The 26894-nt window shown below is 41.3% G+C and overlaps 1 protein-coding gene and 1 long non-coding RNA gene across 2 annotated transcripts in view; one reads left to right on the top strand and one right to left on the bottom strand.

Moving 5' to 3' along the window:
• Nucleotides 1-400: 400 nt before the first annotated feature.
• The window catches only part of LOC109521285 (uncharacterized), a 167295-nt gene continuing 140801 nt past the window's right edge, over nt 401-26894 (bottom strand). The window contains exon 5 of the long non-coding RNA XR_002169323.1: nt 401-694. This is a non-coding gene — a long non-coding RNA (uncharacterized LOC109521285). The remainder of the gene's footprint in view (nt 695-26894) is intronic.
• Nucleotides 20485-26894, top strand: part of cdh2 (cadherin 2, type 1, N-cadherin (neuronal)) — a 59290-nt gene continuing 52880 nt past the window's right edge. The window contains exons 1-2 of the mRNA XM_019879066.1: nt 20485-20912; nt 22544-22652. Coding sequence (XP_019734625.1) covers nt 20850-20912; nt 22544-22652 — 172 coding nt within the window. The 5' untranslated portion in view covers nt 20485-20849. The remainder of the gene's footprint in view (nt 20913-22543; nt 22653-26894) is intronic.

Raw genomic sequence — 26894 nt, 5'->3', positions numbered from 1 at the left:
TAAAATGATGTGAGGGGCCGGATCTGGCCCCCGGGCCTTGACTTTGACACCTGTGCTGTAAAGCATCATTGAGAGGTCTATTAATAGGGATGAACAGCTATAGTACGATCTGCCATGCAGTTGAAAAACTCATCTCAATTTGACTTATACAGCACTTTACAAACAACAACAGCTGCATTCAAAGTGCTTAACATAAAGTAAAAACAAAGACATTTAAAACAAATAAATACCCAAAAAACAATATCCAAAATAAAACACTCAAACAATGCTGAGTCTCACGCTGAGGCAAAAGCCAAAGAACAAAAATGTGTTTTAAAAGGAGCTTTCAAGATGGACAGAGACGGGATTTGGCTAACGAGTGACCGGTAACAGAAAAGCTCGATTCTCTGAGGTACGGTTGGGCGATACCATTTAAAGATTTATTTACAAATGAAACAATCTTAAAAGGAATTCTAAATCGTACAGGCAGTTATTGAAAGGAGGCTAGAATTGGAGTTATGTGCCCCCCTCCTATGAGCTCCAGTTAGAAGGTGAGCAGCAGTAATTTGGACCAACTGGAGGCTTACGCTTGAGGGAGGACTTGCTGACTTCAAAATTAAGTGCAGTGCTGTACTCCAGCCAAGATGTAAGGATGGCATGGATTACTGTTTTTCAGTGCTGTTGTGAGAGGAGAAGCTCAGCTTCAGCCAGCTGCCTAAAAAAAGAAAAAAAAGAAGCTGGATTTAATAACAGCACCAGTTTGCTGGTCCAGTTTAAAGTCACCATCCAGTTTTAAAAACTAATTCCAGAACACAATTGTCAAAAAAATCAAAACAATCTAAACAAAATACTTACTTCTGCGCGGTTGGTTTGTTTGTTTGTATGGTTGCGTTATAAGTTTCAAATTCACGTTGAAATCGACGATAATGGAGTTAAATGAGAATGGCACACTTGGACCGGCAGGATAAATCCAGCAATACTGACAAGAATACAATTAGATGGTGAGCGCAGCATCCTACCGTCACTATTTTACCTCAATCATAAAAAAATAATAATTATTTTCTGCCAGGATGTAATTACACTCTATGTGTCCAACTGTGAAGCTCAAACTTTGTGGTGAGTAAATTATCATAAATACTGCTTTGTCTCACATATTTTCCACAAACGATGAAGCACATTTAATTTCACTTCTGCTTTTGGAGAGTTACTGTTTTCCTGGACGGCTTTCAACTGCCTCCCCACCCCACCCCCACCCAAAAGAATGTGTCACTCGGCCACTTACACTCTTGATGTTGCCACTGAGGTTAGGAACGTGTCCTGGAAACACATTATTTTGGTGTTCAATGCAGACTATGGCTCTGAAGTATCTTTGGAGACATTTCAAGGTCACTTAAAGGTCACTTTATGAAAATTCTCATGAGAACAGAGCCTCCAAGCAAATAAAAATAACTGATTTCAAAACAAGCTGTAAACAAATCCATTAATTGCATTCATTGTATATGGCCGTGGCCAGCATATGAGCAAACACAGCCGTTATTTGTTCAAGATAATTGCCTATGCGTGTTAAGAAAATAATCAATCAAGAAATTCCTTTGCCGGTGTTTTCGGTTCCGAGCAAGAACATTGTTGCTATCTCGGTCTGAAAAAAACTAAAAAAGAAACATTATTCATCACTTGACCAGAACCAGATAAATAATGCTGGACAGATTGTTTTTTTGTCTTGTATAGTCACTGAAAATAGCCCACTGGTACAACAAAAAAACTGAGGAAAAAACACGCTGCATTCAACACATCACTCAGATGTGACGTGCTAACCAACAACAACAATGGTCTTCTGTATTTGCCTGTCAGTGTGTGGATTGGATTTGGAAATCACATCCTCGTTAAAATACATAAATAAATAAACAATTTTAAAAGCTGACTAAGAGTGCCAGATTTGTCATCAGTCAATGCAGCCATGTGGAGATTGTGGAGCATGAACCAGCAACCATTGATGTATGGTATCAATTAAGCATGCCAATTAGAAAACTTGTCATAATTGGAGTTCAGAACTATCAGATTCTCTAATGTGATTAAAAATAATGATCCTTAATTTTCCTCAAAAGCTTCGTCTCGTTCGGGCTGCCCCACATCAAGGAGGAAATATTGACACCTCTGACTTCCCTGTCACTTTTGACACAGATGCATGATTCTTAATACAGGTATACCTTAATACTCTGCCACAATCAATTTTTATTATATTTAAAGAACAAATTTACAATTGATATGAACACAAACACTAAAAGAATCGATAGCTAAAGAACATTTGAGTCTTGTCAATTTAAATCATAGCAGTGCACATCATGGCTGAGAAGTAATTGTTTATCATGCCATCCACAGTCATCGTTTCATCAGACACACACATAATTCGTGCTACATATAATATCTTGCCCAACACATTCATAATGCAAGCAGAAACAAGCAAACCTTGAGTAAAAAGCAACACTTGTGGAGGATGACGAGAGCTTAGTGTCATTGAGCTTTTTAGATGTAATTTCAATGAACGGGCCATCAATTGCAGAATGCAATATAGTGTCGGCTGTTGGTGACAACTGATTACTCTGACTGACTGTTAGCTAGCAAATCAGTGCATGAGAAGTAGATTATGAGAATTAGATTACGAGAAAGTACACAAAAGCAAAACAATGACAAAAAATAGCATTTTGTAATAAATTAAGATGAGAAAAATGTTGTCTTTTATTTAGACTTGATCCTGCTTGTATTATGAGAGTGTTGGATAAGGTACAGCACAAGTGTGAATTATATTTCATTAAGCCCTGACTATGGATGGTATGATAAACAATGACTTCTCAGGTAAAGTGAGGGTTCTCGGCATATGCATGTGAGCTGATGGCCACCTTTTTACTTTGTCATCCCACTGAAACATTTCTGTCTCCGCCCCTTTGTCCTTCCACAATTCTTGACAAACTTGGTGAACTCCAGATTTTATATACAGTAATCTCTCGTTTCTCATGGGTGTTGTATTCTAAAAAGGATTATTACGTACACAACACTGTATTGATTGAAACCAACGATGTTTTCAGGCTCAAGCATTAACAAATAAATATATAAACGTTTTCTTACAAACAACTGACAGTTTTTGGAAATACTGTACAGAACTTTTCGTTGGCATTGTGGGTTTTGTCATGGAGAAAATTTGACAAGCTGTACAGCAATGAGGTGCGGAGACTGTTGACATTAGTCGACATTAGATTGGCTAACAATCAGGATGCAATCAATGCACTCTAAAAAAAACTGCACAAAAAAAATATACATATCAGTGAAACAGCCAAGCCATCAAAGATGAACCGTGTTATAGCGAGGGATTACTGTAAACAAAAGATGCAGATAAAAATGAGTTGTTGTTCACTCAAATGCACTGATTTTTGTTCAAAATTCTCATGGGAATAACAGATACGCACTATTTAATCCCTCGTTAATTTAAGAACAGATGCTACACACGGCATATAGAGCATACAAAGTGCCATATTGTGAATTGTTAATAGGGGTCCACATTAAAAAATTAGCATCGCGGTAGATAAAGCTTATTAATTAATATGGACATTAACGCTACCCTCTAGCGATTAAAACCTTTTGCCTTATTGCCTGCTCTGCTATAAAAAATTATTGCTATCCACCCTTGAACAGTAATTGGCCTTAATGTGTCCCAGATATACATAATGTCCGCTAAAATGTGAAAGTGTACCCCAAATATGAAATTCTTTTAGTGGTGATGAAACATGATGATGGACATCTAAAAAAAAAGAAAAAAATCCTGGATCTGTCAAATCGCGACCAAGTCGGTGACACAGCAGCTATGAGCAATACATTTGTTCATGGCTGTGTTTGTGTGTGTCCAGTCAGGTGGTGCGAGGCGGCGACGGCAGTGAGCTGAATAGCAAATGTAGCATAGCGCACACCTGAGGAGCCGTCGCTGTCATCATCCGCCGTTTATAATGCGAGGCAAAAGGGGGACACGAGGCGACAATAATGGTATATCTTGGTAATCTTTTTCATCCACCGTTTTTATCCTCTCATTACTGGATGACAACTTAAAGGGGACATATTAAAGAAAATTGCCTTTTTAATGGCGAGTATACAAATCGTTGGGTCTGGAGTTTGGACTGGAGCGCATGCCAACCAATCACATGTGAAATCAAACAACCAAGTTGTTTTTCTCTACCTATTTCTGAAAGTGTGTCAGTGAGTGAGCCCTTCTGCACTGCTAATTCACATTGTAACTATCCACACAGAGTTACTTTGGCCATGACATTAGCCACAAGGCTGGTTGAAGATCCGGGGCCACTTTCAAGCGATACATTGTCTGAAACATTTTCATGCAGACGCACCCACTGAAGGTTTTAGTGTATGCACAGTGTAGCAATTTGTTCTCATCATTCATTCATTCATTTTCCAATCCGCTTTATCCTCGGGTTGCGGGGGGCTGCTGGAGCCTATCCTAGTCGTCTTTGGGCAGTAGGCAGGACACACCCTGAACCAGTTATCAGCCAACACTCACACTCACACCTAGGGACAATTTTGAGTGTTCAATCAGCCTGCCATGCATGTTTTTGGAATGTGGGAGGAAACCGGTGTACCCGGAGAAAACCCACACAGGCCCGGGGAGAACATGCAAACTCCACACATGGAGGCCGGAGCGGAGATTGAACCCAAGACCTCTGCACTGTGAAGTCGACGCGCTAACCACTTTACCACCGGGCCGCCCGTTTTCATCATTCACTGTATAATATTGATCCGATTCATCTAAAAACCTAAAGAAGGAAAGTCACGTTACAGTACGGGTCAAAAACCTAAAGAAGGAAAGTCACGTTACAGTACGGGTCAAACACAAGACTGACACAGAGAGATTGACAAGCACACACTCATGGGCAAATTAGTCTGGGATTAACCCAACATGCACTTTTGAGAGGAAACCACGGAGGGAAGGCACACAACCGCAATGGGAAGTTTTGTTAACCACTCAGCCAAGGACAGATTTAGGAAACACCACACTCAAACCAAAATTTTGCAACTTGCAGGGAGCAACTGCGCCTCATAAGCCATGGCCCTCCCAAACTTTTACGACTGTATTTATCCATCCATTTCCAAAACACTTCTCCTATTTTGGCACAAGGGAAGCCGAGAGAAGCATTTTTACATTGTGATTGAAATGAACATATCGTAATTGGAGGGAATCGTAGCAGAATTAGAGCAAATTGGATCGTGACTGGCATGAATCATCGTAGCTGAAGTGAATGGTATAGCTTTGTACGTATTGTGAAGGTATCGTAACATTGGCAGTGTATCAAATTTGGTTTTGCATCGGCCTGGCTGATAATAGAAAAAGTAAGCAACGGCCAAACGATCCCTCCGACTTCATTGACAGTCACACCTGTTGTCACATATGGACAAGTGGACGCCTGGCTCGACTTCCTCTGCCACTTCATCCTTCACACCCTTAATTCCCAGCAGGCTTCTTCCGGACACTTCCTCCAGAGAGCTCAAGGTGACACGTGGCTTGACTGGTCGTGCACCCCCGCCCCTCTTGATGATGCTTCATTTGGCCGCCCCGTCACCCCCACCTCACCCCGCCATCATTCCAACCCCCCACCCACTGCAATAGCAGACGACCCCAAACCGTGAGCCTTTTGTTGTTTTTTTTGTGTGACACTAACTATGAGGGGCAGGTTGACTCACTTCCAGCTCACTGACACAATCATTCACTGCTTATATTGGGTATTTTGTGTGTGTGTGTGTGTGTGTGTGTGTGTGTGTGTGTGTGTGTGTGTGTGTGTGTGTGTGTGTGTGTGTGCCTGTGTGTGCGCACACCGCAGGTCCAAAGCCTGTTAGACAGCCTGGCTGATTTTTTTTTTCCCCTCGCTTTTGCAGGGTCAGCAGAGAACACGGCCAAGCTACTGTGATGACCGAGTGAATCAATGGAAGCCAATTAGACGCCACCAAAAAGGTGCTAGAGAGATTGAGCCTCTAACAATGAAAGAGAGAGGCTAAAAAAACAACAGAGAAGAAGGTCTAAAAAAAAGACCTTTATGTAATGGCACAAGAGAGGGAGGAAGAAAATGAGACATTCTTGGCCGGCCCTGTTTTTGCTTTCGCAACCCGAAACTGAAACGTGCTAAGTGGGACAAGTCAGAAATGATTTACAAAAACAGTGCTGTGAAAAATGCTGGCTTTACACTGCATGTCCAAATGTCCAATTCGCATTTTAAGGCCTCAATCCGGTCTTTCGGACTGTTTTTGTTCAGGCAGCACAGTGAAGTCATGCTTCATAGGCAAAGTACGTCTATCAGTCCAGAGGTCCAAATCTCGGCACATTCCATCCTGCTGTGTGAAGTTTTCATATTCCATTCCAAAAACATGCACCTTAATAGAAGAGGGTTATTCAAGCCTTCAGTGTGTCCAAATGTATGAGAGTGAGTGTGAAAGATTGTCCAATATATTTTCCTGATTTACATAAATACAGTATGCCATATGGTGGTGGTTACATTCACGGAACACATGAAAACAATCCACTAGAGCAGATGCCAAAATTGCACGTCAATACCTCACAAGCATCAATAAAGGTCATCAATAACACAAAAGCAAACAATACTACATAAATAATACAGATATTGATTACTACAGAGTGTTGAGTTGGCCTGGGCTAACTTGTTTTGCCTCTGATTTAAATGATGTATTTATTCAATGGGCCATTTTGATTCATTACCTATGGATACCGCTATGATGTAGCATCTCGCCCACCTCTTCAAATAAACGCCCGGGTCATATTTCGATCAAAATGATTCTTTTGCCTTAAACATCTCAGGATGCTGACCATATCTTGCTAAAATCAGCTACATCCGTCGTTAAAGAGATCATTCATTTCTACAACTGAAATGAAATTATTAAGAAATATAATCGAATCAAAATTTGGTTCAGTTTTTCATGTTTTTTGAGAAAAATGAAAAATGACTGACAATTATTTTAAGACGGTGAGGATAATTAGATCACATTTAATTGTCTCTGCTTTCCCTGTATTTTATATCGACAACAGACGTTTTTAATATTTGATTTGTTTGGGCACACAGGTGAGTACACCCTATTTTTTTTCACTCCTGAAAAATTCATCAAAGAACGGTGATAAATCTCCGTAACACTTCCACAAAAAAAGAACGTTGACTGAAAGAAAAATAAATCCATGAAAGTATTGGGGAAAAAAATGGGCAACTCTTTGAATCTGTCGGCAAGTCAGGGGTGTATTTCAATGTTGTCAAGCTAGCATGTACAGGGTACATCCAATCTGTGTGTTTATGATGGACTTGCACTGGTAGATAAGATTTTATTCCATGTTTGGAAGAAGTCTCATTACGATTGGAACATAACCAATGATTGTTTTTTTTTTTTTTCACATTCCTCTGCTCTTATACATATCCCATTTGCGCCACTTGAAAGCAAAACAGTAGAATTGTGTCACAAGAAACATAAGAGTGGAAATAAAGCCTCAGCGAGCACGAAATTGCTCAAGATTTGTCAGCTCCTACTGACTGAGTGACATTACAGTCATGTGGTAGGATAGTGAATAGTGTGTGTGTGTGTGCGTGTGTGTGCGCGCGCGTGTGTGTGTGTGTGTGTGTGTGTGTGTGTGTGTGTGTGTGTGTGTGTGTGTGTGTGTGTGTGTGCGTGCGTGAGGGGAGGGAATAAAATGCAATATGTCTCATGATCACCTCCCGAGTGAGCCAAATGAGCAACCTGCCACTAACATCTGCTGTATTGGCATAAAATGCTCTTTTCAGAGGTCATATAGATTACGTACTGTGCAGCAGTCATCAAGTACACATATGAAAAATATAATACAATAAAAAGGTAATTCAATAAATGAAAACCAATGCAAAATAAATACAGGTCTTGAGATAGAAGTTTAATTTATTCCATGACCATTAACCATAGCAATGAATGGCAATGGAATTAATCCGTTACAGCCCCCAAAAAGAAAAATAAATGTTATGATATCAATAGCTTTGTATTATATTGTACTTTATAAAAACATAGTTGTGATATATATGTATCCATCCATCCATCCATTTTCCGATCCGTTTTATCCTCACAAGTGTGTGTGTGTGTGTGGGGGGGGGGGGGTTTGCTGGAGCCTATCCCAGCCATCTTCAGGCAGTAGGCGGGGGGACACCCTGAACCGGTTGCCAGCCAATCGCCAGCCAATCGCAGGGCACAGAGAGGCGAAGAACAGCCATCTGTGCTCACACTCACACCTAGGGACAATTTTGAGTGTTTTAGAGTGTTCCATGAACGTGCCATGCATGTTTTTGGAATGTGGAGGAAACCAGAGTGCCCAGAGAAAACCTATGTAGCCACGGGGAGAACGTGCAAACTCCACACAGGGAGGCCGGAGCCGGAACTATCCATATACTGTATATCTATATACCTGTATATCTATATATAAATAAACACACTGTATTCGGGGTAGAATTAATATGCTTATTATATTTCATTATTTGTACAAGCTTTAGATTACTGTTTGTATACCGAGGAAGGGACTCTCTTCACATTAAGAGACAGCAGTTTTTGCAGGGCATGTGTTATTGATATTAACTCACTGACATCCTTGATGACTCAAGAGTTTTTTTTCCCCTTAGAAGTGTTCTTGGTTTTGCTGTTCGGTGCTTTCTACCGTCTTTGTTACCGATTTGCTTTACTGTTTGTTGTATATGTTAATTACTCCATGTACAGCACTTTATATGCAGCGATGGCTTTTTGAAAGTGCTCTATAAATACAGTTGAGTTGAGTTGAGTTGAGTTGAGTTGAGTTGAGTTGAGTTGAGTAGAAGTGTGGTCAAATTTCAAATTGTACTACAGTACTTCAGTGTTTTGAAATCAGCGGGTACACTCTACCGTCTCTTGGATGGCTGATTTCTACTCAGATGTCATATTTATAATGCTGTGTTGTAATTTATTCTACCTTGTTCTTTTCGGACATTACAGAAATCAAATGAGAACAACGAAAGCAGAATGTGAATCATTTGCTAACCTGCAGATTGCTAATGAACTGTGAAGATAGCATTATGCACCACCATTATAAAGCCGTTCCTGCGGATTTAAAAAAAAACACCGAAAAACGCCTACTAGTCAGTGTGGAATGTCGAGCCATAGCAATTATAATAATAGGACAATCTTGTAATCACATTAAAACCTAATATACGTATCTAATCATCTTTTCTGCGTCCTGCAATATGAGATAATGTGCATTTAACTCATTTTTTCTGACTCAATAAACCGTACCAAAGCGATACTTAATAAAATTTAAGGTGGTACTGGCGACACTGATCCGACACATATTTTTTCCCAAAGATTCTTAGTAAGGCTAATAAAATCTGAAAAATAAAATTCAAATCATTACATCAAAAAGAATACAAGACATCAGCTGATTTTTTTTAAACGTACTGAATTTTAAATTGGGAAGCACTGTGTCTTGGTTTTCTGCAGCCCCAATAGCTCCACACATGATTCCTCCTTACGCCGTAGTGCCACTGAACACAGGGAGAGTGAGCAGCACAGTATGCTGCTGCGCTTGTGCACTTTCCAAAGCTGAAGGAAAAATAATTCCCCCAGACGCACAATGTTTAGACAAGATCTCAATGCTTTGGTTACTTTCCACTGTGTTCGGAAATACAGAGCATATCAAGGTCTGGTATTGTGGTATTGATATTTCAGAATCAGTCTGTTCATCATGAATAATTGAAGCTGTAAGCAGGGATAAGCGCCCCTTGTCAGTAGCGTAAATTTCAATGGTGCAACTGGTGTGCTGCACCAGGGCCCAGACGGCATTATGGGCCCATAAAAGGAGGGAAAAAAAAAAAAACAGCTGTCCAGAATTTCCACAGAATCCTGATTGTGTAAATAGAATAGCTCGGGGTGGGTCAGTCACACTAAGTAGCTGATATGGTTGGGGGGAAATGATAATGAGTCCATTCGCCTGTCAGTCACGATGAGTCTCAATGACGTGACGTGGAGCGCACAGAAAAGAAAGGAGAACCATTTAGAAGATGAGTTTGACATTAAAATGACTAAGATACTTGTTTTTTAATCAATGCTAGGCAAAAGCTAACATGCCACCAGTGTCGAGTGATAGCATGTCAGCTAGCTCCATGAGTGAAGTGGCATTGACCTTCGCGCCGCATCCCGCAGGCCCACCTGTGCATCTGTTGCAGGGTCGACGCTGTCTACTCATTTGCAAAAATTTGAGTTTTCTGGCAGTATGTAACAATGTTGATGGCGAAGATAGTCTTTTTTTTTCAACTTTTCAAGGGAAGCTACTGAGTCAGATTGGGCCCTTGTGTTCAGGAAACCTAAAAGTAAAATTAATTGATCAGAAGGAGTAATAATAGACAGAGCGATTCCAAGAGGGATTTCGCTCCACCTGGTGTGCAAAATAATTTAATAACAATATCAGGTTGATTTCATTTCCTTTGGCCGTCGCAATTTTAATCCTGTGAATGAGCACAATGCGCATCTCCACAATCTGGCAAACCTGGAGAGCAAACAAGCTTCAAACAGCAGTCATTAGTCACACATTGTTAATAAACTCCTGTACCGCTTTCATAAAAAAATTGCTCTTACGAATGTAAATTATCCTACCATTTAAAATTATTCATTATTTCTTCAATTCAGCGGCCCGGTTGTCCAGTGGTTAGCGCGTCAACCTCACAGTGCAGAGGTACCGGGTTCAATTCCAGCTCCAGCCTCCCTGTGTGGAGTTTGCATGTTATCCCCGGGCCTGCGTGGGTTTTCTCCGGGTACTCCGGTTTCCACCCACATTCCAAAAACATGGTTGGCAGACTGACTGAACACTCCAAATTGTCCCTATTTGTGAGTGTGAGCGCGGATGATTGGTCGTCTCTGTGTGCCCTGCGATTGGTTGGCAACCGGTTCAGGGTGTCCCTCGCCTACTGCCCGAAGACAGCTGGAATGGGCTCTAGAACCCCCCGCAACCCTTGTGAGGATAAGCGGATCGGAGAATGGATGGATGGATTTCTTCGATTCAAAAAACAGCATCCAAACTGCGACATTAGTGCTTCATAAAAAAAAAAAAAAAAGCCATGCTGAAGGCAGAAGTCAGGGGGAGGCGGACTGGAGTGGACCATCAGCTACAAAAGTTGGCGAAAAATTCATCAATGACCCGATGCCCCAACAGGCTGTTAGTCGAGCACTCCTAAATCGAAAAAGGCCACGCGCGCAATCGAGCGAACACTTTGGCCTTTTCGCAGATCAATAGTGAAATTCAACACATTTTGAGCTACAATTACTCCAGGTGCACAGAGATCTGCAGACACTTTTGCTGTACAAATGGATAGCACGCAAGAACATGTGGGGGCATTTCAATTTCTTCCTTTTTTTTTTTTTTAGTTAAGTAGGCTGGAATCATTTATTATTTATACTGTAACTGTAAAAAGCAATAGAGGGTTCTGGGATTATGAAGGAAAAGCTAAAACGTTCACGAAGAAACTAAATTACCACCTTACTAAAGTTTTACATTTCATTGTTTATTAATATCCATTTTCTAATCCGCTTAGCCTCACAAGTTGCGGGTGTGCTGGAGCCTATCCCAGCTGTCTTCGGCCAACGCCCCAGATGGCGGCACGGTAGTCCATTGGTGAGCGCATCCCACCTCACAGTGCAGAGGTGCGGCGTTCAATTCTGACTCCGGCCTTCATGTGTGGAGTTTCCATGTTCTCCCCGTGCCTGCGCGTGGATTTTCTCTGATTTCCTCCCACATTCCAAAAACATGCATGACAGGTTAAAGGAGCACTCTAATTGTCCCTCGGTGTCATTGTGAGTGCGAATGGTTGTTTGTGTGCACTGCAATTGGCTGACAATCAGTTCAGGCTCCAGCACGCACTCGACCCTCGTGAGGATAAGCGGATTAGAAAATGGATGGATGTTTTATTAATAGAAGGGATTTTCATGAAAACAATTTATTGTAATTACGGCTTTGGTCCTGAGTTAGCATTTGTTAGTATATTTTAAGAGCACGACATGACTCAAAGATGCTTTTTTAGAAGAATCACGAAAACATAATCTTAAAATTAAAGCAAGACACTATAAAGGAGCTGAAAAAAACGGCGAAAAAATGTATTCTAATCACTATTTTTCAACTTCATCATAGTGTCTTGTTTTTGTTTTTTAAAATGGTGAGAAAATACTCTCCATATCTAATCATCAATTTGTCATTTTTTTATCTTGTTTTAGTTTGCGATTATCCATCCATCCATTTTCCGATCCGCTTTATCCTCACAAGGTTCGTGGGGGATGCTGGAGCCTATCCCAGCTGTCGAGTGGGCAGTAGGCGGGGGAGACCCTAAACCGGTTGCCAGCCAATCGCAGGGCACACACAGATGAACAACCATCCGCGCTCACACTCACACCTAGGGAGAATTTAGAGTGTTAGGGGACTGTGAGGTCGACGTGCTAACCACTGGATCACCATTTGCGATTATATTTTGGTAATTTTTTTTCCATTGGGATTTCTTTGTCATGTGAAATGTTGTTGAAGTAGCACTTTAGCGCCCCAAGAGTCACCCCTACAGATGAAAAATGCAATTCATTGAAAGTCTTAAAAGGTTAACCATGAATAAATATTCCTACTGAACATGCTATGTGGTTTATATTTAACTTATTGAGAGCTCTGTTAACATAAAACAATACACACATTTTTCAACAGTAACATTAGCAGTGAAGCTAGCGGTAGTAGGAGATTTTTTTTTTTTGTTCATGCCCTAAGTTTGCTGCAGCTGAAATTGTGAAAGAACAAAAAGGTCTAACCTTTCAGGACAAAAAGCAAAACACAATGAAAAGTGAATGACAATAGAAAATAGAGCCCTCCATTTTTGTGCGGCATTTCAAATCAATATCCATTTTATTTCGAACACAAACCAATGATCCTCCTATTGGGCTACTCTACAGTTCAACATGATTTTTCCCTAATCAGGCAATCAATCATGATTAGATTGAGATGCAGCATGTGACGGGGTGCAGCATGCAGATAGATACGTGCGCTGCGATTCCTCCTTGCTAAAGCGACAAAATCAAACAGTTAAATTCATGCAGACAGGCGAGAGAAGAGCGCTTTGAATGTTGCCACCAGAGATGCCGCAAGATCTTACAAATCAGCTTTTTTTTTTTTAACCAAGGGCGTGGCACCAAGATGCTTTGAGGCACACGTTTTCATTTTGGCACATGTTTTCATTGGATAACAGCACTTTTCATCTTCTGGGCAAAAATACTGCACGGATAAATATTTGTATGTTTTCAAAGTTATTTGGCTCCATTGTTCCAACGGCAGACGAGATTGAAAGGGCTGATTTGGCACCAGAGCAGAATAATCGCAGTATTACTTTGGTCTTTGGAGACGCCTTATTGAATGCATAACAATGACTCTTGATTGGAATTGATAATGGATCTGAAGAATAAGCCGCTCCTTCCCTGGCTCCAATTTGTTCCAAAGCAACCTTTGACGTGTGTGGGATTGCCAATGACAAGGTAGTTAGAGGAGTGTTGAGTGGGGTCAAAATATGTCTGTTTATAGAAAAAGAGAACGTCACAAAGGAGTACAGTATTCGGGCTACGGTCGAGACAAAAAATAGATACCAAGAGATTGATTGAGATTGTAATCTTGTTATTGTACGGTACTATGAAAAAATTAAATACTGTTAATGGAATATAAAGCATGAAAAGGTAATGCTCACATGTGAGAGGGCAGGCTAGTCTGCCGCTAGTGTCAAGACGATATGTGGTGTACATCTTCGCTTCATGCTCCTTGTCAAATAGCACAAACCGAGAGACTCACGTGCCACCAAACCAGCCATAGAAAACCTGAGTCCTTTGTTCACATTAAGTTGGTTTTATTCGACTTAAGAGTCCTGTCAAGCCTTTGAATATCAGCAGTAACAGCACAGAGGATAAAGTAAAACACACAGTAAAAGTTTATCCTTTGATGCTGACTGAAAAGAGGTCGACCGAGGAGTGCCGACATCACGCATCGTGACAGTTCGAGGTCATGATTGGTATGACATTTAAGGCATTTTCCCCAGAAACTCCTTGTTCGACTCTCGGTGCCTCCGCTGTATCCATCTATGACGAAATGCTACGAGCACCACATGCCCCTTTCTCATGAAATCAGCAAAAAATGAAAAGGGGATGTGTGCATACTTTGTGAGAAGTTCATCTATATTTGGCTTTTTGCTTTGCTTCGCAGCATGCGCCTGAGAGGTGTGACCTGTGGGACATTCCCGCATCAACAAAAAGTCAGTATGAAGAAGCGAATGTAAAAGCTTTGCTGACCTTGTTGTGTATTCTTCCGGTGGCATGAAAGCCACCGTTCTGCAGCGTCGCACGCCGCAGTACCAGGCAGGCGGCCTCGGGGGTTCAACCGCGGGTCCCTCCGAGACCGTCGGGCACCCTCGCTTATGAGAGTCAAGCGCGGTGTCAGCGCGGCGGCCGACATGAATCACATGGCTGCCTCCAACGACGTTATCTCGTCTCGGCGCGGCCACGAGAATATATAACCCATCAACTGCACAACAACCTTGGCGCCTCCTTTGACTGCAAATTTTACACCAAATTGTTTTGATGAAACGTGGAACATGACCCCATACGACGTGAAATGCGCTGACCACAAATTGGATCGAGGGACGCCTGCGCTCCTCGCGGTCGAGACAGGTGCTGATTAAAGATAGCCTCCTTCGGCATTAATCAAAGAGATGAAGCGGTTTGATCACACTCTCAATTAGATTAGATTACATAAATTGAAGAATTTGTTCAAAATGTGATATCCATTCTCAACAGGTCATTCGATTTGATCTCCTCCTTGCTGCTTGCCACGTTGAATATGAATGTCTTTGACAAGAAACACCACCTCGTCGTGTTTGGTAATTGCTTAAAATACAGACACCATGGCAACCATGTCTTCTCGTAATAGGATAAGGGCGATGCAAGAAGAAAGTTGTTTGTCTATTTGCGTTTACATAAAGATGGGAAGGTTATTTTTGAATTTATTCAAATTAGTGCCAACCGGTAGCCGAGTTTTTCTATTTCCTCTCGACCACTCTTCTTTTCATTTTCTGGCAGTGGTGCTACTTTTCAGAGGTCAGTATTGATTCTATGACAGGTGTCCACATTAGGGGAGGAGATTTACGATTGGCTACGGAGAAATGGTTGTGTATGTAGTGTACTACTGTCAACTCAACAGAAACTAAACACAAACTATAAGAGCAGGGAGAACACAGATGCCAATTTTCTTTTTTCCTCATCACGTGAGGAATTTATCTCATTTGAAAGTTACAAACCAGCATGTGTCTACCTGGGCCAGGATGCCAGGATGGCGTTTTTGTTTTTTGTTTTTCCAAGATGGCGCCCGAGTAGGCAGCCATCAGTGTTCGTCAAGAGCCTTGCTTTTGTTGTTGTTGTTTTTGTCTTTTGTTCTGTCACATGGTGTTTGGTGTTACGTCGTGTGGACCTGATGTGGATTGCTTTTAGCTTTTTTTTGCCCACGACATTCGTTAAAGGAGAAGAAGCTGTGCTTGATGGTTGCGCCTTCTCGGCAGCATGCGTGTAGCAGCACTGATTTTGATTGGGAGGAATGTCGGCGCCATTTGACTGTCATGCTGGACAGCCCCGGGGCACTTGTGTTTTTGCGCCTGTAATGGGCAGCATTTTTCACAGCCCCATTTTGTTCAGTGGAGATGTCAGCGCTGTTGGACAGTCTGCGTTGGTGCGACTGGATGGATGGCTGCTGAAGTTGAGGATGAGGAGAGAGGAGCGTCGGCGCGCACCGCGGAGGCGTATTTGGAACAGTCGCCGCTTGGAATTGAAACGGATTTACATGGGGACAGGAGAAGTGAAACGATCTCTTTTTTTCGTCAATGGACGCTACAGCTTCTTTGTTTACTTTGAAACTTAGCTTGTAGCCGACGTGTGCACATTTTGAGCATGACGTCTTTGATCCACTGGTGAAAGGACACTTTGATTCTCTCCTTTTTCATCTAGAACTGCTTCAAAAAACAAAGCGCATGAGGGAAAAGTGGTTAAGATTGCATGACTGTCCGTGTTTATTTATTATTTATTTTAACTGTTTTGTAAAGCGCTTTGTTACAACTGCAGCTGTTGTGAATGCGCTATATAAATCACGATGTATTGTATTGTATTGTTGCTCTAATGATCAAGAAAGTGAAATTACCTTGCATTTTCAATTGTATGAATTTTTGGGAGAAATCGGAATATAACTAACTACTCTTATAACTTCTTTTTCTGTTCTATAATATGGACCCAAGCGATTTCCCCCCAATATCTCGGTGTGAGGTCACTGGAGGGACTGGACACACTTTGTACAATGAAAATCATTGAACATACATCACTTATAATGTCGAAAAACGGCACTCAAACGGCACCCAAAACTGTGTGGATATCTCTACTTATGCCCACTTCAACCTCTGAAAATACCACAATAAAAAGCCTCTCTCCATGGCTCACTAAGAGTGAGGGAATTAGATAAGGGGGTGCTTAGCCTTTTTTTTCTCTCATGCACGCCTGGTTTTCTTTGATAATTATCATAATAAATTAGAAATATATAGCGCCCTTCAAGACACCCAGGGAGGCTTTTAACATCCAAACAAGAACAAAAAAATGGATAAGGCTACTCCTTGCTGCCTGCGGGAACCAGAAGCCCGTGCATCGGCTGCATTAGCAGAAAAAAAAGAAGGGAATGGCTTCTCGTTCAATTAAGCCATTTCCTTCCTAACTCTGGCCAAAACACTTAATCTTCCAGGTCAGAATCATTCAAATGTGCGCTGCAAACTACACTCGTCGTACTAGGTCCATCCTCATTTGTGCAAGTCAATTTCACTTAAGAGATCCATAGTTTACTCAGTTTGTCATCCTAAGGGACTTTATGCAGGCTAAGACCTTCTTTTGGCGTGTTTCTACACCCGAACGACCACAATGCATCTGTTCGGCATATTTGCTTCAATGTTCAAAATTTGTTTGAAAACAGCAGGACGAGGACAAAAGAATCCAGGAAACAATACCAAAATGTTACCGCCGTCAGGCTTTTGTATCAATTAAATAGTCTGTGCTCAATTTTTGGCCATCCCAAAGATATGCAGAAAGCCATCACAAAAAAAAAAAAAAAAAAAACACCTTAATCACTTCTGAGCATGGAGGTGGAGGGGCGATTTTAATGCTGACATCATTTTTGCATGCAGATCTATTACACAAGTGACAATATTCAGTCCAATAAACAGTCTCTTGAATCAGAGTTTTCATTTGCAGCTTCATTTGCATTAAAGCGTTCCCCTAATTACTTCAAAACGTGAACCATCAGGCGTGATAATCAATGACATGAGTGCAAGGAAGCACAAATCACTTGATACCACCAATGAGCACTCCTCTTCCTTGAGGTGGAGACTGAAAGTGGGCTGCAATTGCACTGGCTGTTTGCTTACGATTACAATTCACCCTCAGGGGCGGATGGTTTGATTTATAAGGGGGAGCAGGAGGAGGAAGGAGAGATCAGCATTGCACCCATCTCCTTCCCGCATGATATGCCAATAAAGGTGGAGAACTACATGTTAGCCTCGAGGAAGAGGCGAACCAAAACTCAGCTCAGTTAAAAACACACGTGTTACTTTAAAGTGAAAAACCTATATTTTTTTTTTTGGTCACAAACTATACATTCCATTCCTTAGTAGTTAATTAGGTGTCAGCAGCACAACTGAGTTGCTTAACCTTCATCAACTGTGAGCCTGTAATGTAAGGAGAATTATTCATTGCATATTTTAGCAGCACATGGGAAAAAAAGAACACTTAAGTGAATGAACAGAATGCAAAAACTGAAGAAGAAAAAAAATAACTCCGCAGTGACCAGAAGATGAGAAAATGAGAGCTAATTGGGAAATATCAGGGAGACAGACATGAGCATAAAAGCATTGATAGATATGAATTCCCGAAGATCCAATGTAGCCATGAGGAGCAATTAGCACAGGTAGCCGCGATCAAAATTGCCTCCTGATGATAGATGGTATGGCTACTCTTCTACATGTAGAAGCAGGAGCAAATTGGCTGATAACAATCACATTCATTTGAAGCTAATTAGCAAAGAATGTTAAAATGCACCCTACAAAATAACATCTAAAAGTACCATAACACGTTCATCGACTGTGTAGGCATTGTTTAAAATAACATTTTAAGGAAGGTGCACTGATTTTTATATATATTTAGCTACTTGCAAAATATGATTCAAAATTAAGGAGGAAAAGCTGTGATTGTCGTCTAGAAATAATTTAATTTTTTTTTCATCCCAGTCATGAAGTCCATGGCTCAGCCCAACATGGGGTTGACAAAAGATGTCATGATTTGCCCTATTAAATATTAAACAGGTTTAACATTCATGTTGTCAGTCCCAACCATTGTCCGAGTAGATCAGGCAGGGCTAAAAAAAATAATCATTGCGAAGGGATAACCATTTGAAACAGACTTCTGAAAAAAAAAACCAACGCTCAAATAAACGGAGCTTTAATGATATTATATGTATATATATTAATTATACAGATTTATGCAAATACACTGATCCGGTTAATGATTTTACACTATAGTTAGGAAGGAAAGAGACAAATATCAATGTGACACTTTTTCTATCACTTCCACAACATTCCTAGGAAATCACAATGTCCCATCACTGGTAAGCTACTTTTTGGAAAGAGTTGCGGGTTAGTTATGTGGTCTTCAGGGGCTACTTGGTGGCAGCAGACACCACATTGGTGACCCATACTCTAAATACACCCCTCATCAAAAGACAATTCAAAGTTCAAAGGCAAAGGGAAACATCTCAATTTTTTTTTATATAATACATCCTGATTTATATAGCGCTTTAACAACAGCTGCAGGTGTAACAAAGTGCTTTACAAAACAGTTAACATAAAATAAAATGATAAAAACAACACATAACATAAAAGCATGGATAGTCGTGCAATCTTAACCACTTTCCCTCATACGCTTTGTTGTATGAAGCAGTTCTAAATGAAAGAGGAGAGAATCAAAGTGTTCTTTCACCTTTATGAATGAGTAAAACTTCGTGATTGGCCATATAAGTTAAAGCATAACGCATACCCGCAGATATAATGCTCTATGCTTTGAATGAAGCATAAAGCAGTTAACTAGTCAGAGCGTCTACGATGTCTTCACTCAGTGATCTGTGTAATAACAGGATAGATTTTTTTGCTACCAAGGCTGACTAATATGTATGTCTTTGGTCACTTCTGATAACAGGAAACAGAATGCAAATTTTTTTCAAACAAAGCTCTTACTGAAGAATACTACATATAAAAACAGCCACACACATCAAGATGAAAGAACACCTCCATTGTTGTCCATTGTATGGCGTCTCACATTCCTCTTTTTTGTTGGAGTCGTTGGCTGGTAACGCTGTGACGACTGCTATGATGTCAGTTTGCGTAGCTGACCTGTTGGCATCCATGCCTTTGCACACTACATGCATCCATCTATTCATCCAACAAAACGATCAACATTTTTAAAAAGTCATTGTAACACCACTTCTTGTGCAAATTGAGCGGGAATGGGCTCCAACTCATGACCCCAGCGAGTGTCAGAAACCAAATTCATATTTTCTTTTAAAATAAAGTGTTGTTTGTTTCGATTTTGTCTTTCTTTTTGAAAGAAACTGAAAAACATAAAATCATAATCATTTGTCAGTTTCTTTCATGGCATACCTGATTATGTCAGTTTTAATGTTTGTTGTTTATAATTTTTATTTTTACACTTTTTTTCAAAATGACAATTTTTTAATAACTTGTAACTATTTTATCAGGGTTGACACAACACTAGGGGCAAAAGGTGCAAAAGCTTCATCATAAATCCGTGTAGCCCCAGTTAAGCACTTCCGCATTTTATGTAATATAATCGTCTATTTATCTATCTATATCTAAATATTAACTTTTTAATTTTATTGGAACAGTGCACATTAATCAACACAAGAATAAACAGACTTAGCATAAATGCTAGTTTTCAGCTATAGTCCCAAGGCAGGTTTCTAAAATATATAGAGAGAAATTATCTTCTCAGCCCTGCTATGTACTATGTACCAGTCAAGACGCCCTTTATCCCAGGGAGGGTAAAAAAAATCATGGGAGTCCTTAGTGATAATCATTTGTGTGTGTTTTTAAACTCAGACAAAAATGTATTTTTTATTTTTTTTTTGGTGAGTTCGTAAACGACACTGAGTAGCCCGTCCCCTATTGGTTAGAAGCAGAATAGGACTGTCGTTACAACGGAGTAATCTGATTGGACGTTTCATTGTCTTTTGACGTCATCACTCATTTTGCCTTCGTCAATCCTCTTTGATGTAGTGAACCTCTTTGTTCATTACTGAGTTTTTAAACTTAAAAACCTTGATTTCCCCGCCTCCTCCAGCAGTTGAGTGTTGAGGGAGCTCACTCTTCGGCTAGCTTAGCGACGTGTGACCAGTAGGGAGAGACAGTGAGAGACGCATTTAGAGTGGAGTGGACCAGTGGCTCGTCTTTTGTTGCGTTGGAGTGAAGGAAGCAAAAGAGAGAGAAGAGGAGGAGAGTTCGAGCAGCTTCAGTACCAGCCAGTGCTTCTCCCGGATAACACTCCACGGAGGAGGCTGCTTCAGCCGAAGACGCCGCTTAGCCGTTGGTCTTTAAAAAATCGGGTTTTCACCCCCCATTTTGATTTTCGACCAACGTGTGGGATTGTGGTCGTGATTTCGAAGAGGATTTAAGACAACAAAAATGTACCGACGACGGGAGGGCAGCGGCGGGCTGCTTCTGCTGACGCTCTTGGCAGTGCTGCAGGTAATTTCCGAGTGGGACACTTTTGTCGTATCGTGTGTTTTAAACGTAATGTCGCTACTTTATCGCACGTGAAAGCAAGTCTTTCTCATTCTTGCTTGTTAAAATTAAATAAAAAATGGTATTTTAATAAACGTGAGACTGACGGTGCAGTGGCGCGTGCAGTCGGTGCTAGCTTATGGTTCGTCCTCTCGTTTGTTCCAACTTCAAAGAGCGGAAAGCTCTCCGGTAAAATGATTTGCTTCTAAAAGATTGAAAGTTTAGCGTTTCATACGCCCGTTCAAGTTGAGACGTTATCCACGGCTAACCTAGTTTGAGAGCGCTTAAGTTGAATATCTACAGGGACGGCGGGGGAGTTGATTACATCACGAAGACCTGTTCTCATCAGCCTTTTTGGTTGTTGAATAAAGAAGCTAAAACAGTAAAAAAAAATATATATATTTACAAAAACTAGTAGCCTACTACACACACTCAAAATCATCCAACTGTCCATGTTACCCCACTACACGCAACAGGATGGCTTATGAGGCTTAAGGGCGAAATGAGTGCACACACAGCAGGGGGACATTATTAAGCACAAAGCACTAATACTACACTGTTTCAAGCTGGAATACTTCTATATTATTTGTGTTTAATCATTATTATTGCCCCTGAGGAAGAGCAAACTTTGGCTTGTGGGCTGTATGAAGACCAGCAAACTCATTTCAAATGGCCGAAGTAGAATTACAATGCATTTAACCCACAAATAGGCTCATAAAATGTAATAAACAAACGGGGAAGAAAAAGGCTGCCCAGCCTTGTTCTACAGTATCCCAGCTCCGCTCCTCCCCCTATTCCCAAGGATGTTAAATTCCTCTGATTAAGCAGCGGCACAAATACCCACAATGCTTTTTTTCCAGCGGGGGACCCCTCTGTCGTTTTGCATTCTTCCCAGAGTTCATGCTATGAGAAACGGGGTCAAATCTGGCGGACAAGAAACAGAATCAAGGCTGTTTAGGGAGTAGTAGACTTCTCCTGAAAATTGCTTCACATCCCTTCGTGATTCATTTCTTGCCAGTTAGTCAGGCCAGTCCTCCTTAAAATGTGAGAGCGAAAGTTCTTGATATATTTAGTTTTATCTCAATGAGTCATTTCAAATGTTGGGGGGTGAATCCGAATTCCAGTAAATCCACAGTTGGTCATCATTACATCTTTAGTTTTTTTTTTGCTGCTTGGGTGTTCCGCCCCGTTGTATGGCAACAATAGCGGATTGTTGGCATGTAGCACCGCGACCGTGTTCCTGTTCTTGAAAAGTACACAGTTAGTGTTGATCAGAAAGGCCGACACAGAGGCTTGGCAGTAACTCCAGCCTGTGCCTAGGCCCCTCCACTGGGACAAATGGAGCTTGTTCTTGCCCAGCCATGCTTTTTGGCTAATGCTTAACCCTTTTGGCCTCATTATCCTAATTGCAGTGCCTGCTATAAAAACAACAGATGCTTTTGTACAACTGAGAGAGAGGTGGTGATTGTGGGCGGAAGGGGGTGCTGGGGATTCAGAACATGAGCAAGAGGTTTCGGGGGGGCATGGGGTACACTTTTGTGTTTTGATTTATGACTCATTGTCGCACCCCCTCACCTTCTTCCTTTCCACCACAGATTGCAGCAGAGTGCGGCGTCATCTCACCCTGCAGGCCTGGCTTCTCTGAAGATGTATACAAGGTTGGCTTGCCAGATATCATCGAGAAGGGACAGCCCCTTTTTACTGGTGGGTGTCGACTCCTGCCCCACGCCCCCTGTGTCTATGTATCGCTATGCTCCCCTGTTGTTTCATAGTAATTCCAATGTAGAACAAGCCCAACATTTTTGAAAATTACCTCCTGAGTAGCTACGAGTCATGTCATTTTCCACATAAACCGGCTCACATGTGGTTCACATTTATATCGCCCCATTTGCTTACATGTTCCCCTTCTTTGTCGGGGAGAGCAGAGGCCTGTGTACAAAGTGCAGCTTGTTAGTCAAAAGTGAAAGCATACATTGTGGCTAACACCCTCTGCAATTTGCATCTTTCACTGGGGTGGTCCCTGGAGGGCAGATAATGAAAATCCATTGCACACATTTCGATACCTATGCAACTTTAAAGTCAAACAATTAATGTTGCTAAATGTTAGGTGTGTAGCACTAGGATGTCAGTGCAGAGAAATGAGTCATCATGTTAAGAGAATTAAGTGGCATTGTCATGAGAAAAAAAAATACAATAATACTATTTGTGTTGCAAGAGTTCAAGAATAAAGACATTTGTTTACGGGATATAAATTGTAATGATACAGGAATAAACATCATAGACTTTTAGGTAGCACCCTTGAGGAGTCCTACCGTTACAGGATTTTCTATGAGAACACAGTTGTTGTATTGTAATTTAACAGGCGGTAATAGGCATAATATTACAAATAAGTAATACCGTGAAGAGACATTATAATTGTTCAGGAGGAAAGTGAAGTCAAATCAAATCAGATTACATGCAGTTTTAACATTGCAATCAAAAAGTGTCAATTTACACAAGTAGTGTCATTGTAGTTACAAGACAAAATCCATTATTTTAGCAGAATAAAGCCACACTTGTACAGGAATAGGTATAATATTTGGGGAGCCAAATTTGTAATGTTTCAAGAATAAAGTCATATTAACTCATTCAGTACCGCCAAGTCATTCAGTACCGCCAACTCTTGGCGGTACTGAATGAGATGACCTTTCTTGAGAAAAACGTCTTTGGGTGTGAATGAGTTAATGCCACAATTGTACATTCACATATTAAAATGGTTAATGTTGCAATTTTATCAGGGGGAAAACCAACAAATCTACTGGAATGTTTGAAAAAAAAAGTGTTGTTGCTATTTTACGATCTTAAAGTTGTACCTGTTTTAATTTAATCTCATCAAATTACACTTTAGGTTCCACAAACACTGAAATACTCACTGTTATCATCATCAATACGAGCAGCTTGTTTTTGGCTTTTATCCGAAGAGAAATACAACTTTGTCCAACTAATAGTGTGACGTTTACTCTCTGAAAAGCAGTTTTCTATTTTATTCTTTTTCGTGTGGCCCCAACTCTCCTTTGGAGTAGAGCATAAAGCTGGTGGTTTAAATTAGATCACTTTCTGTCGACTCTCACATCAACGTCTTTGAAAATGCTTCAATCTTTGTCTTGAAAATGCTTCAATCTTTGTCTGCACTAGCGTAATGAACTCCAAAAAAGGCATGCCCAGTACTGCTATGACTGGTGTAACAAGGATGCAGCTACTGTGAAGCCACAATGGGTCTTACAAGCAGTAATAAAAGTGGAATATAACACCAGTGTGCCATTAGCGAGGTTACAGCCTTGAGGTCACTTGAGCCAGAAAACATTCCCGCTTGTGTTGGATTTCACACTATGTGCCGAAAAGTTGCACACCGATGTCGGTGTGACTCCGAGGGTGGAGGAAGAGAGGCAGAAATGACAAGACGGGAGGAAAAGTGCTTGGGCGGGTTGCTGCAGCTTTCACTGATCCTGACTTTGTGCACAAGTTTCCGTTTGATGCTGCAGGTGATGGATTTGCCTCTGCCAGCTTGCGGATGAGCCGTGACCGGGGGTAATCAGGCTCCTTTTATTTTAGACCGCCACACCTCTCCAACGCACCCCCCCCCCCCTAAACTGGCTTGTTGAACTGGAGATTTCCTTGACAGAGTGGGGCACTCCTGTGTCATTGTAATGCAGCCTAGCAGCTCAGTAGCGTGGGATGATGTTAATGAAAGTGCATTCTCCAGTGGAAGGCTCCTGCCGTGGGTTGGGAGAGACAAAAAGCCCCCGCGGTGTGAAGAGTTGGCCCAACTTTTTCAATTTTGCCCTGGCCATGCTGTTTAGGATATTGTTTCAGGCCACAGTGAAGCATGCTCGTGCTTGTCCTGTACCCTCGCATTTCATTAGCGTGGTTAATTTTCACCTGAAAGGGCTTCATTGATGAATAAAAAGAATTGAAAGGCTAATGTATTCGGCATAACAAGGCTCCCTCTCCATTCAGCACACATTACAACACATTGGCTTTCAGATCCCCCCCCACCAGTTGTTTTGGCTCTTTTACTAATTTGAAATGGGATAGTCTGTGTTAGGTTTCAATAACGTAACTCAAAACACTCGGGAATTACAAAGCAAAAGGTAAGCCGTTAACATTTTTGTCCCGTCTAATTGCCGTCTGTCCTTTTGTGGCAGATTCAGGGAATACACAGCCAGGGGTGTGTAAAAAAGGTGGAAATGGTGCTACTTCACTTGTAAACAGTGCGCATTGTATGCACTAAATTGAAGACTTCCTGTGGATTTGATGTTGGCAAAGGGTGGCTGGCCAGGCAAGCACAGTTGATTGTAAGATTTAATCACATTCCTTGGGGGCGTCCTCTAGACTTTAACCATCAGCTGGCCAAGTGAGGCTATATTGATTTTCAATAAAAATGCATTTTTTTCAATGTTAGGTGGCAGAGCTGCGCAAAGAAAAGCCAGGAAGGACAATTTTTCTTTTTCGAGCACTACTATCCAGTCCAGTAAAAAAGAGGCAGCAGTCATTGTTAGCCAATGCAAAACCATGACAGGCTCTCTGTCTAGATGACCTTTCTTTGTAAAGAATAGAATGTTTGCTCTGGCCTGATAAGTCAAGAGTAGACCCCAAACCCCAAAGTTATTTATTAACGGCCTTCTACAGACAAAGATAGCTGATCTTGTAGTTGCCTGATTAAGCGACGTGTTGAACAAAATGGCATTCAATTCCAGGTAGGTCGTGGCAGCGGGTGGTTTGCCCCTCAGTGGAATTCTGGTGTCTTGTGAGAGTGGGTGTGCATTGTTCTGTTTTTATCCAGATGGGGCCTCAAAACCAGAGAAAGTGTGTCAGTCGGAGCATTATTCAGCAGAGGTTTCCCGCCCTAAAAACGGTGTTAATGAAAAGGCCAGAAGCCTTCATTGTGCTTGAAACACTTCTTTTGGATCCCTTCATACATTCTGCTTTCTTTCCTTCCGCTAGCATTTATGCGGGAAAAGCAGTGTTTCTTGCCTGATTATGCATCACTGCAAGGACTTTATGTTAGGGGTGTCATGAGCCGTAGGATGGGGTTTTTACACTCGGCCAGCTTAATGAAGAAATTGGTACCATTAGTGTCAGAAATCGAGACGTAGAGCAACATGTGCTTGCGTCAAGTAGATCTCAAGAATTTTCTGTTAATCTATCATTAAGTAAAATTGCTTGTCTTTGCATTGTTGACACAAGGCGAACCATTTAAATAAACTAAAATGTCACCTAGCCAAATCCTTCGCTTTGCAGCGACTGGGTCCGTTTTAGAGTTATTTCTGCACTCTGCGCCCCGATCATTCTGACGGCCGTGTGTACAGCTGTGGCCACTTAGATGTGTTTAAAGGGGGCCCCCCATGTTTGGTGAGACATGACCCAGCACGACCCAGTCCTGTAAACCGGGCCAAGTAGTCATCGAGCGAGTCAAGCCCTTTTCCTGCGCAGAGCAATTCCGGTCAGGTCCGGATGATCGGACGAAGGTTAGTCACACGGGCATGGCTTGATGCTACACGTCAGACCAACGCAACAGATATTTGACAGGTCCATTCGGGCTCTGCACTATGGCTAAAATGTAATACATCGATAATGATATGATAAAAATGTATTATGGGTTCAGTGGGAAAAAAAAATCCAAAAGGACGTGGAAAGTGTAGTTGTATGGACAATTTAAACTTCACACAAGAGACTCTGCAGCGAGATTCAAACCCAGAACCTCTCCGTTGTGAGGCAGATGTGCTAACCAGTAGGTTCACAGTGCTACTCACACTTTTCTAATGAAAGAGAAGTAAGATAAACAGATGTCTGAAAGTACAGACCAGCGAGACTAAACTTCAAACCACAGTGATTCATCCAGCTCTCTCAAGTCCCTTGCACGCTTTTAAAAAAAAAAAAAAAAAAAAAAAAAAAAAAGTCTCTCCG

The sequence above is a fragment of the Hippocampus comes genome, unplaced genomic scaffold, assembly GCF_001891065.2.
Source record: "Hippocampus comes isolate QL1 unplaced genomic scaffold, H_comes_QL1_v1.1 scaffold85, whole genome shotgun sequence".
Taxonomy (NCBI): domain Eukaryota; kingdom Metazoa; phylum Chordata; class Actinopteri; order Syngnathiformes; family Syngnathidae; genus Hippocampus; species Hippocampus comes.
This window is presented reverse-complemented; position numbering and strand designations above follow the sequence as displayed.